Source organism: Lepidochelys kempii, chromosome 2, assembly GCF_965140285.1.
Source record: "Lepidochelys kempii isolate rLepKem1 chromosome 2, rLepKem1.hap1, whole genome shotgun sequence".
Classification (NCBI taxonomy): Eukaryota; Metazoa; Chordata; order Testudines; family Cheloniidae; genus Lepidochelys; species Lepidochelys kempii.
This window is the reverse complement of record NC_136381.1, coordinates 187,877,164-187,890,505: the sequence shown is the minus strand read 5'-3', so window position 1 is coordinate 187,890,505 and position 13,342 is coordinate 187,877,164. Positions and strand designations below refer to the sequence as shown.

Genomic DNA, 13,342 nt, shown 5'->3' with positions numbered 1-13,342 from the left:
AGGTGTTACTCAGCAGCATTCTCAACCTTGGCTGCCCATCCCCTGCCTGTAAGGGTGAAGGCGGGGGAAAAGGAGGAAAAAGTGCAATTTGAAATGCTCACGTGACTAAACTAAGAATTAGCATGAGCTCTCTAGCTCTTTTGTGAAAGAAAATACTATTGTCACTCTTCTGGACTGTCTCTTCCCTAAGATGGGTGAAGAAGCTCCAAGGAAAAAGTGAGAGCGAGCAAACACCATGGTGAATGCATCCTGTTGTAGACTCAAAGCCTGGTGTATGGAAATAATGTTGAGGCACAGCACTTGCAGCAGGCAGGAGTTCACAGCTCTAAGAGGAGTGTCTTTGGGCAAAATGCTAGAATTTTTTTTTTTTTTTATGGCAAGCAGAAGAGCCAGAGAAAGTTTGTGCTTAAAGGAAAACATAATCTGCCTGTCACACTTGCTCCTCTGTGGTTTTGTTTTCAGAAGTTTAAAGGTACGTAAGTGTTTTCCAGCGGCAGTTTCCCAGCAAACACTCCCTCCAATAAATGGAATGCCAGAACATACCTGGGTCACCCAGCAGCAATGGAAGCGCGTAAGCTTCCAAATGAGTTCTTACCACATGCCTTGCCCACCACTGAAGACATTAACAATATTCCTTTTGTTCTGTTATTATAGATGGAACTAGTAGCTGCCAATAGTTAAGGTTTCCCAGCACTTAACATTTAAGATCCTGTTCTCAGTTGCTTATTTATTGAAACATTGAAAAACTACCCACTTGCTGAATGAGGCAGGGGTCCAGTGGAAATAAATGGCATGTGATCATAATGCATGCTCACAGGAGGGCAGAAATAAGGTTGCACAGAGAAACCTTAATTCTGCCATTTCCTAAGGTTTAAGTGCTTAACATGTTTTGCATAGTTCTTGGAGGTAATAACAGAAATGTAGAGCTGGAAGGGACCTCAAGAGGTCATCTAGGTGAGCCCCCCACACTGAGGCATGATTAAGTATACTTTTACTAATTATTTAATTATACAGCGTTCTGGAGTCTTTTATTGTTGTTCCAGGCATTGGTCAGAGGGAAGGGTTGTGTTTCTAGAGCAAACCCTGTACCTTTGGTTTGAAAGTATTTCCTCTTCAGCACTCTCCACACTTCATAGCCGGGGAGCAAGCACATGACCTGAGTCTTTTCTTTCAACTAGACTACAAAGCCAACCCAACAGTGCCTTAAGGATTTGGTTTAAGATCTCTGTAAATTATATTTTCAAACTGCTTTCTTGAGTGTCTTCTTTCCGTGCTTGATGCAGCATGTACTTTTTCAGTGCAGGGTTATCAGCTATGATTAGAAAGCTCCAATTGCAAGAATCCAAAGCTGTTTTTGATCAAGCAGCAGTGAGAAGCATCACTGAGTTTGGAATCAAGATTTCAGATTTGTTGTGTAGTAAGTTACATGGTAACCCTGATTAATCTTTAGTCTCACAGTCAAGGAAAAAAAAGGTGGCAGACACAAATTCTATTTTTAAATTAGCCTAGTGTCATTCTGAAAAGTCCTTCTATAAAAGATGCTTAGATTTTCCTTATGTTCCTCTCCAAGCCCCGCTGTACTGACTGCACAGCATTGTACTAAGGGTGTGAATTGAGAGAACTCTGTCAAAATGGACCACTTATCCTTTGAACTGTACTATGCTTCTGAAACGAAGTATTTAACCAGAGAATCACAGGTATTTGCTAACTCCTCATTCAGCATTGACAGTGAGCAGTTATAAGCAAATACACAGTTTTAAAAAAGGACATATTTAGGCATTCAATGGCCTATGAGTTTGGTATGCGACATACATCCTTTTATCTCTGGGTTACCATTTTGAACACAGCCCAGTTTAGCAGTCTGAAAATCATTACTATCTTAAGGCTGCTCAGAAGCCTATTGGAAACAAGTTTATGGTCTCAGACCAGATCCTAGCAGAATGGTGTCCACTTCACAAAAACAACTGGCACTGACTGCACCTCCACTGGCAGCCTCAAGAGAGAAGTCAAGGGCTGAATGAGCATGGAAACGTCTCATCTCTAGAGATGGTCCTTACAGGGCAGAATAGAGGTGCAATGGCAGGGCCAGTTAGCATCATTGCCTGTTCTCATGGTAGATTATTCAAGAAAGGTGCCAGTTTGACATTAGTGGAGATTGAAGTAATGAAGTCACCTTCAAAAACTGAAAAAAAATGTATTCTTATGATAAAAAAATCTTAAGTGAAAGTGGATCATTCTGTTTTCTATGCTCACGGCTTCTGAAAATGTGTCAGTTGCGATTTCTACACACCTGGGAAAAAACCCTAAAACTATCCTGTCTAATTTGGAGAAATCAATTTGTTATCCTTAACAGAGCCCCAATAAATCTATTAATTTATATGTCTCAAATATGTTTTCATAACATGTCAATAACAACATTAAAAATAATAATTTAAAAAACCCTCAAAAATCCATGGTACGTTAACGGCTTAATTTCAGCAGAGTTAAACAAGAGACCAACCCCGCAACCCTTATCCCCATGAGTAGCCCTGTCAACTTCAGTGGTTCTACTCTTGTGATTCCAGGAGGCAGGGCCTCAGTTTTATTCCTGAGGTAAAGGTACAACAAATAAATGAACCATACAATAAAATAATTAGCAGGTGTGTGTAATGAATCCATTCAAATTATTGCAGAGCTTCAGAAGAACGAACAGAGATATTTCATTATACAGCTAGGCTGTGATTTGGATTCAAAATGCTCACACAGGAATAAGGGGGAGTAAGAACTCCTTTCACATCCCTATGCAACAATGCAGACGCATAGTCAAGTAACCATACTAGTTTCTATTTTCTCCCTCCTCAAAACAGATTGGCAAGGTGGGGTGAAGACCAATCATAGCCTTGATCAAAGTAGTTGAGCCAGTAATCTATTATTGTAGGCTGGCAGTAAATTACTGTCCCAGGAAGCGAAGAGGAAGTAGCTCGGAGCTGTGTCTCTGATTCATAGTTCCTCCTAGTTTATTGCCATTTCGGCATCACCACTAACTGAGGGCTATGCCTGAAGCCACAATCCCAGAATTTTGAAGCATCTTGCATAAGCAAGGCCTTTGATTCCCATTACCTTTAAAAGTAAAAAGTATAAAAAAAGAGGCTAAAGTGCAAAAAGTCTTTCAGTTATGATGTATCTGTGCATAAAAGGGGAGGAGTCTCCTGGTTATTTTATTGATCTTCTTGCAACATCAGTGCTACCAATCTCAGAGCCAGCATCACATGATATTGAGATCCATGAGCTAGCTGCTGATGTTGGGCATATCTGTCCCCTTGAGACAGTAGATGTAAATATAAATTGTCAGTAAAAAAAATAAACACTTCATAGAATGCTACTAATAAATAAACAAACTAAAAAACAGGTATTCTAGATATCTGGTCGGCACCATTTAATACATCTGTACCTAGTCTATATAAAACATCTCTATAGATCTATATTTCTATACACAAGAGTTTTTAAAATTTTGCAGGATACTTTGATATACAAAGCAGTATTTTTGGTGCCTTTTGCACCACTTTGCTGCATGCTTCACGCAATTTGTGTCAAAACCTTTCAGTTGACAGCTGTTAGCTATATATGGCCGTCAAGCTGAGTTTCACTTTGATTTTTGTTACACTTTTTTAGCAGTTTCAATTCATATAGTTTTATGCCTACTGAGTTTAGAGATTTATATTTGTCTGAACCCGTCTGGACTGCAGAAAGGAGAACTTTGTTCTGTAATATATTGCCCATCGTTTTGTGAATTTTGGGTGTTTCATCACTGAAGTTTCGCAAAGTGAAAAAATGTTTCTAAGTGGGTTCATGACATTACTTGATTCTGTCCACATTGAAAGTTGGGAATAGGGATATGACCAATAGATACAGAAGTATTAACAGAAAACCCCATTAAAAGCACTAAATACATCATTCCTATTCAAAACTGTCAAAAATTTGGTTTTAACGTTCAACAAAAGGTCAAAGACCAGATTTTGATGAAACCTAATTCCTAGGTTCAAGTTTGAAATTAGACAGATTTCATAAGGTTTAAGCTTTAGAAACTAAACTTTAGAACTCAGCAGCAGCATTCCATTCTCTCTAGCTAAAATAACCCTTAACAAAAAGGCAGTTATTTTTTTATTTGCTCGTGTTTTATTGCATCTACTCCATAGCTATCTACACTACCCACAAAATCCTCCTCTTTACCTAACATAGTCTGAGTACAAAGGAACAAAATGCAGATAGACAGACCGAAGAGTTATTCTATATTCATGCTTTGTATTAGATAATAACCAAATATCCTGTTGAAATAGCCACACTAATTATCTTTTATTAGTTTCCTCTGTATGTTTTTAACCTGCAGGAACATAACCTTAATCCACAGTAGATGATCACCGCACTGATTAACAGTTTAAGGTAACTGCTGGAGAAAAGTGATCAGAGGGAACTACCGCAGTATTCATTTTTTAAAATTTAGCCTCTATAAAAATGTGAGGTGACATCGTAGCACAGTAGCCTAAGAATTCCTTATTTACTACATTCATCAGGAAGAGACTTAGGATAGGTCTACACCGCAATCAGAGATGGCATGTATAGGAACACCTGAGCTGGCTTTGATCTAGCTAGCTCAAATAACAATGGCAATGAAGCAGCCCAGCAGAGGTGGCAGCCCCTGAACCTGAATATGTATTTGAGCAGCTAGCCCATGTGTCTTCCATGGCTTCACTGCTATTGCTATTCAAGCTAGCTAGATCAAAGCTAGGTTGGTATGTCTACGCTGGCCGGCCAGGCCAGACCAGGCCTTACCTGGGTGGCTGCTGGAGGGTTTTGGGTGGTTCTGCGGGCTGGCGGTGGGGTGGAGGGGGACCAAGCAACTCCGGGCAAGTCCGCCCAAGGGCCGGGGGTGCCTCCTGCAGTTTAGGGGGCTCTGGGTCCCCTGTGGAGGAAGCCGGGGGAGCTGAAAACACCACACCATTTAAAAAACCAACACCTTCTTTCAGGACTGATCACCAACATCGGAAGGTAGGCAAATGCGTTTGCTAGCTGTTAAAGAGATGACACGGCCACCAAGCAATATTATTATCAGCTTTTATATTACGTGGAATACAATGTGCCTGATTTGATCTCACTTACACTAGTGCAACCCTATTTAATTCACTGGAATTACTCCTGATCTACACAGTTGTAAATAAGTTCAGAATCAAGCCCAATGGGGTTGCACTGATATAAATGCTGACTTCAATGTGATGTGGGGGGCTGCTGCTTCCTCTTCTCCCTATGCCCCTGCTGCTCCCCTTTTTTGTGCTGTAGGGAGGCAGAGAAGGGTATTTCATGCTGCATCGGGGCACCAGAACCTGACCAAGCAACTAGGCAAATGGTGGAGCTGACAGCTGTGGTTCATGGGATGCTATTAATATCTAACAAAAAGAATGAGGAGTATTTGTGGCACCTTAGAGACTAACAAATTCATTTGGGCATAAGCTTTTGTGGGCTAAAACCCACTAGAGCTCCTGATAAGAAACAGCAGTGCTTCCTCTTAGACAGGAGTGGATTGGACCCTGGAAAATGGATCAGGGTGGTCTCCTTTATCCTTTTCCCCACCAGTAGAGAGGAGGACTGAGATTACCTGGCCACCCTGGGCCAAGTTTGTTTTAGTTTAACTACCATAATTGAAATGGAACCATGCAAGACCAAATGTCTGCCAGGAAGATTGCCCCCGAAGAGCTGTTTTATGTGGGCTGGCTCTTTTTACTGGTTTGGGTTTTTTTTCATGTGGTCTTAAAAGGGTGGGTTATCTCAGGCCCAAGGGGTGGGGAAGCAATTCTAGCCAAGGTTCCATTAGGCAGCATTTTTTGAACTAGTCCCAGTTGTGAACATGACACTATTGTTTGGAGTGTATTTTGGAAGCTTTTAGTGTTCTACGGAAAGTCTGTCATTTAGAAAAGCATTCCAGACAAATTCACTGCGGGATAATCTACTGAAAGAGAGACCTTCTTCACCCTCCCTGCCTTATTCTCAAGTGATTGCTGCAAAATGGCTGGCCACCTTATAACCATCGGTGCTTACGTTAGTAATCTAGATACTGAACCATCATACCCCTTATGCAGACTAAATCCAATTAGTGCTTGTTGGTTTATCACTCCAGCAAAGCAGATTTAGAATAAAACATTCCTGGCCCAAAGGAATCCTTAACAACAACTTCTAGACACTCCAGAGTATTCTGTCTCTTAGGTCTTTCACCTCATCATTGTTAACTGCTGACAAAGAGAGGGAATAGGAGGAAAGGTCAAGTCAGGGTTTCCGTCCAGCTGTTCTTTACCGGGCAATGGTACAATAGGCACCTACCTAGCCTGCTGGCAGACATTGCAGAGCCATGCCTTGTCCTTCTTCTGATAGGAGCTGCAGTCCTTGCAGATGTTGTATTTGCAGTCTTGGCACTGACGCTTGCTATTGATGAGAAATGTAAAAGGAGAGCAACAGCGAATGCAACAGCGCTCAGTAAACTTCTGCTGCTTAGAAAGGATGCTGCACTTGTTACCCTCTTCGTCAAGTTTCTGCTTCATTTCGCTGGAACCAAAAAGAAGGAACAAAATGACAAATCAAAACAGTACTCCATTTGGAGTTCCCTGTGTACATCATATAGCCCCCTTCCTACAACCGCATCAGGCCCCCAAAACAACCTTCTATGGGGAAAATGCATGACAGAAATGCATAGTCTGGCCACAGGACAGGGAATCAGGAGCGTCTGCATTTTAATCATGCCTCTAACTGTGCACTTGGGCAAGTCACCAACTCTCTGGACCATGCTCTGGAGCAAACCATATGACTTCACACAATTAAACTCATGTAACAGAGGAGAATGTGGGCCTCTTCTTCACTTAATAATTAGTAGGGGTTTTTTTGAAGATTCGTTGCTGTTTTTAGAATGCTTTGAAGATGAAAACCACTGTACAGAAGTGAAAGGGCTGGCTGGACATTATTTTAAAAAAACTGATCAGATTCATGGGGTTATATTATTAATAAGAGCCCCAATTCAGCCAATCACTTAATTACATGCTCAACTTCAATGAAATTTAAACAGTTTGCTGAATCAGGGCAAATATTTGACCAACTACTTGTTATCAGTTAAAATGTTTCCAAACCCTGAAAGCTCCATAAGCTTTGGCACAAGTGCATACTCATCCAAAAATTCATACCAGAGGTGTGATATTCATTATTTGCTATTCTACTATTTAAAACGTATTGGCCATCCAATCAAAGAGTGAAAACAATAACATGTTACTTAAGTGACTGACCACAAAATACAAACGGCAAACAGCATATAATTAAAGTGAGCAGTTTGTAAATACTGTGTAGGCTGCAAAATAGTCAATGAAATTATTCAGCGAATACTTAAGATCAATGCATACACTACAAGAAAATCAGGATTGTTTCGTGACCAATTTCCTAAATAAAAATGGCCTACATTTATATAGAATAATACTATAATGAATAGTTTGGCCACTTCTAATGACTGATCTTTATTATTTAGTATGACCAGGATAACATAGGATAACGTCAAAAAATTCATTTAAAGCAGGACATGTTGATTAATATACAGGAAAACAATCATGAGTCATTGACTTTAATTTAAATTAACACTTTTTTATTACACCATTGCTAAAAGAAAAGATAAAAATATGTATTTGATAGTGCATATGTATTCAGACATTGGTTTAAGATTCAGTACATAAATCATTGTAAACAAAGCTTGGAATGTTTCTAAAAAGCCCTCAGTACGGTGCTATTTATCTTTCTATCTGCCATTTCCACCTCTCAAATTCATAACTCAAAGTGAAAACAGTCCATTTTGTGAAAACCTTACAAACCAATTCTAAAGTTAAAGTCTAAAAGGAATGCAATTACAACAGTGATATAGAAAGTATATTTTCCACATTACACAGACCTTAGTATTAAATTGAGTTCTGTGTGCACATGAGATGTTTTGAATATTTAACACCACGGACCTACTCAGCCACTGGTGGTATTGATCCATCTCGGAGCAGCTGAAGAATACAGTATTGCTTAGTTACACCAGATAGGCAGATCAAGCATAAGAAGAATGTCTATGCAGTTCCAAAGGAAAGGCTTATTTTATTTAAGACATTTGTTTTCCAGGAGGAATTATTTATTTCTGTGAATGTCCAGTAGAAATATCACAGTTCAAACAAACATGAGAACATCACTTACAGGGACAAGTTAAGTGAATACTGTTTGTTTAGCCTGAGTAAACTGGAGCAAATTAATTCCTGGGATAACACCACAAACTCAGTAGGTATGCTAGGGATAAATTTGGCTCACTATGTTTAAAGAGTGAGCATGAAGACTGTATTTAAAAAGGGGGAAATGTAAAGGGAGGAAAACCATTTGTAGTATTGTGGTTAGTCATTACACTGCCACACAAAGGGAAGGAAGAAAGAAAGCTCCACACCAAAATTGTCTTTTTCAATTTGTGATTCATTTGTAAGAATCTTTAATATAAAGGAGGCAAAGGTATCCAAAATGTCTACCATCAAATCTAACTCTGCCACAGAACTTTGTTATAGAATTGTGTATTTTAGAAAATAGAAATGTACACTTATATTGTCAGACTAAAATTCATTCCTTCTTCTGATTGAACCAAAAGGCATTGTTGTGACAGTTTATGTAAAAAAAATATGTATTTAACTTCAGTCACTGCTTTGGGTAGTGGATGTTTTCTGGCATGTCATCCTACACAAAAGCCAGTTTAGGAACATTATTTAGCATAATGCTTTTGGTCTAATTCTCTCGATTAAATTTTGATTGATGGTCCCCTTCCTCTTTTTCTTTTTGCATACTGTGTAAAAAACATTCATTGTCACTGCCATGCTTCAATTTGTTTTTAATGTCCTGAAGGAGTGTAGCCAGCTTTATAAAAAAAAAAAAAAGGCCAGATTTGTAGATTGACTATCTAATACTAAGATTTATGATCTGTTACAGTAGGTATCTTGGTGCTCTGAAGATATGTAGTGCAAATCAGATTATACAGATTAGAGGTACTTGTAATTTGGAAACCAATCGAATGCAGTCATAACAACATACTTGTGATGAAAGAGCCAGCGCTAGAGGTAAGAATGAGACCAGGAGTCAGCACTCCTGGATTTTCTTCCCAATTCTACTATTTATTTGCCGAGTGACTTTGGACATATCACTAAATTCTCTATGCTTCACTTTACCCATCTTTAAAATAGATATAATAATACTGATTGTATCTAAACCCTCTGGGTGATAGGAAGAGCAAAATTGTGATCCTTATATGAAAGGTACTAGTTCAAAATATGTTGCTTCATTTCCCACGAGTTGTCATAAAAGCTATCTAGTCTGCTTTATAGGATCCCCCTCCCACAACGATAGCATCTGAGTGACTGATCCAAATATCAGTCTGTTCCATCACCAATACAGTATGCAGGCAACTGAGTTATCATTACTAAGTATGATTTTCTTTGTGTGCAGTAGCATAATCCTTACTGTTAGGGGTCACCAGCCTGAAAAGGCTGAGAAAAAACTGCTCTAGCTCAGAGGTTCTCAAGCTATTTACCATTGTGGGCACAAACAATCCTGAATTGGTTCTTCTCGCTATTTCCCACAGCAGTCTATCCTCTAGGAAATTGTGCCGGCTCTTGTTGCAGCTCTGCAAATCCAGAGGATCATGCATTCCGTGCTTGCAACACTCACGACCATCGTGCAGAGCTGTGTAAGCTCCATACTTTTGTCAGAGCTGGTGGCCAGCAACAAATCCCTGCAGGTTACTGGGATTTTAAAAATAAACATAAAAAGCATGGGATAGGCATGGCATTATGGGACAGAGAAAGTTGCATGATGGGAACTTGACCCCGCAGAGCCAGTCTCCCACACGTGGCTCATTTCTGCCCCACCTTGCATTGCCAAAACTTCCCAAAAGACAATGGCGAGTTACACACTGGGATACTTACCCATGGTGCACCTCACTGTGCATTGACACAAGAACTCCTATTGAGTATGCACTGCACCGACGCAAGGAGCCAAGTACACACGCACACTAGACTAACTGCAGCGTAACTCGCGTCATCAGAAGTTTGTAATATAGACATGCCCTTAGAAAGGTTTTCCTAATATCTAACCTAAATCTCCCTTGCTGCAAAGCAAAAGGCTTAATCTGCAGCAAGAGACAGATTTAAGTTAGATATTAGGAAAAACTTTCCAACTGTACGAGTAGTTAAGCTCTGGAATAGGCTGCCAAGGGAGGTTGTGGAATCCCCATCACTGGAGGTTTTTAAGAGCAGTCTGGACAAACAGCTGACAAGGATGGTCTAGATCAGAGATCCTTAAACTGTGGTCCGCAGACAACCAGTGGTCCGAGAGCTCCATTCCAGTGGTCCGCGGATAGTTCCCTCTAAGGTGCGCACCTGGGCGGCTGCACACGAGAGAATGAAGGGCCGCTATTTAGGTACCTGGACCCTGGAGAAGACGCACATGTAAGGTGAGGTGGTGGCCTTGGCGGGGAGAACAGACAGTAGGCGGGAGGGGGCAGTGGGGTGAGAAGACGGGGTGGAGGGAATTTGGAACGTGCAGGGCTGCAGCGGCCAGAGAAAGAGGCGACTTTCCCCAGCTCCAGGGCTGTGGCTGCCAGGGAAAGATGGCCCTCCTGCCCAGGCTCAGCAATGTGGCAGGGGAGAGAGGGAGAGACCCCCCCAACTCTTCCCAGCTCAGGGGCTACCGCGGTCGGGGAGAGAGGGCACATCCATCATATTAGAAAGGTGAGACTACCGATATTAAAATATGAGTTATGTGCTTTATTTGTAGCACAAAAAACATTAATTATTATAAAGGTTTTTTTATATAGCGCTTTTATCCAAAGCACTTTACAATAGTTAACTAACGGTACAAACAGCATTTGGAAAGATCATTGCAGTGGTTCGCCGAGACTCTCAGCAATTTTCAAGTGGTCAGTGGAAAAAAAGTTTGAGAACCACTGCGCTAGGTTCAATTGGTCCCACCTCAGCACAGCAAGTTGAACTCGATGACTTCTCGAGCGCTAATGTACGATTCTATGAAAATTCAGGAACAAATTCAGCCCTAATGTACTGGAATAAGTGGGGCTGCTGAGGTGCAAATCAGGGCCAAATATGGCTCACAGGTAGCAAGTTACTAATTCCTTGCACATTATCAGTTCTAACTATTTCCCTGTGCAGCTTTTTGAATTAATTGGAAGAGTCCATATGCACTTACCTTCTCTGTACTGAATGATAGCAATAGATGTGAGCAACACAGTAACTATGCTATAAAAATAGGATTGTACATATTTAAATCAATCCCTGAGTTTGCCCTATATTGAATAGGCACATCTGAATAACGATATGAAATACAGGAAAAAGTCAAAAACACATATTGTTTAGATCTACTGAATCCCTTGATAAACATGCCCAGGCATGTTCTGTCTATTATTGTCATATCAGCATACTCTATTTCTGAATTTGTATAGTGACCTGCAAAAGAAGACAGTGTTAGTGTGCACACACACACAGCAGTCTGCATTTGGGGACCCTTCTGGGAACTTGCTAGATCTGTGTTCTGTGCACAGGGTATTGACTTAGCAGCAGCAGTCAAGGATGTGACACCAGGGGGTGCAGTGTAAGTACAAAAAAAACACAGGGAAAAAACAGTGTGTTGCTGCGGTCTCAATATTCACAAAGGAGCTAATAAGTGGTTATAAAGACAGCCACCTGTTGTACCAGAAATCAGGAAGGAGAATATTTCATAGTCCCATTGTTTCAGTTGCCATTCTCTTCCCCACTATCTTACTGATATTTCTTCCCTAAAAGATTATTTTCTCCTTGAGCATTTTATGTCTGTAACCCATACGATGTTGTTCCAATTCGTGGGTTCTTTTACCACTGGCTTGATAGTTTTCAATTTTTTTCCCTTCATCTTTAATTTGTTTAATTTACAAAGAGAAGTAAATGCAGGAGGATGAGGATCCGGCCAAGTGAATTCTATAAAATGGTCATAGAAGTGGTATTTCTTCCCTATGCTACAAAAGAATCTAAGGTAAAATCCTGGTCCTACTGAAGTCAATGACAAAATGCCTATTGACTTCAGCAAGGTCAGAGCGTCACAGCTAGACATTACTACTTCATCTAGTAGCTGAGAAGGTGGGTTTTCTTGTTTTTTGGAAAACCCGGGAGGTGGGCCTAGCGGGAGGGACCACTGGATCCAACTAATGAAAAACAGGGATCGGAGTGGAGGTCATAGGTTCAAAATGAGGGTACTGGATGAGGATACCGAGCAGAGAACCCCAGACAGCACCCACTGCTCCTCAAAGCTATCAAGGGAGCCAGCGGACACTGCCCAGTGGAACTCTGCTGGGATGAGAGAGACGAGGGAGGAACGAAATAGGCCCCACAGTTGCAGAGCACCCCCTCGTCCAGCATCCTCCTCCTGGTGTTATAGATGGAGACTTTAGCCAGGGCCAGGAGGAGGTTGACGAGGAGGTTTCGCGACTTCGTGGGGCCACGGGTGGGGTGTGCAAAAAGGAACAAGTGCGGAGAAAAGTGCAGCCAGAACCTCAACAAGAGGTTCTGGAGGAGCCGGAATAGGGGCTGCAAGATAGGTGTGCGCCAGGTTCTCCCTCACGCCGCAAAAGGGGCAGGCCTCTGGTATAGGGGTGAACTGTGCCAGGTGCACGCCCGTGCTCTTGGCTCCATGAAGGAGCCGCCGACCGATGTCCCCGGAGGGCCGTGGGACCAAGGTGGAATAAAGGCTGGCCCACCGGGGCTCCTAACCCTCTTTAGGTGGACGATAGTCCTGCCATTTGGTGTCGGGGCAGTACGCGAGGGTGAGGAAGTGCAGTGTGTGGAACATGAGCGTGTACAGTTGGAACCGAACTGGCTACAGCACGTGCAGCCGGCTTGGCGTGTGGGAGGAGGCGGCTGGGGGGGGGGGGGGCCTTACAGAACCGGGGCTGAAGAAAAATGTCCGGAGGGCTGGAGGTCAGGGGTGGGCAACGAGCGCCCTCTCGCAGGAAGACCAGAGAAACGGGTGACAAGGTGACCTCCACTTCCTGGAGTACGTGCATGGGGGTCGCAAGGGTGGAGAGCCCCATGCATCAACCAAGCACATGGGGAGCCACCCAGTCCCCCCTGTTGTAGTCCAGGAGGTCTCCAACTCTGGTGGTTTCTGCCAGGACCAACCTCCAGCACACTGAGGGAGACTCCACCACCTGCACACATAGATTGGGGTTGGGTAGCAGGGGCTCCGTGAGGAGGTCCGCCCCCTCGGTGCCCACAAAGGACCTGGTCGC

General features: G+C 42.1%; 1 protein-coding gene across 7 annotated transcripts in view; it reads right to left on the bottom strand.

The window, feature by feature from the left end:
- MYRIP (myosin VIIA and Rab interacting protein) overlaps window positions 1-13,342 on the bottom strand; it is a 348,446-nt gene that overhangs the window by 177,982 nt on the left and 157,122 nt on the right. For 6 of the 7 annotated variants that reach the window (XM_073333104.2, XM_073333103.2, XM_073333105.2 and 3 more), the window contains one exon: window positions 6,349-6,570. The exons of the other annotated variant lie outside the window; for it this stretch is intronic. In XM_073333104.2, the coding sequence (XP_073189205.2) occupies window positions 6,349-6,570 (222 nt within the window). The remainder of the gene's footprint in view (window positions 1-6,348; window positions 6,571-13,342) is intronic. 7 annotated transcript variants of the gene reach the window in all.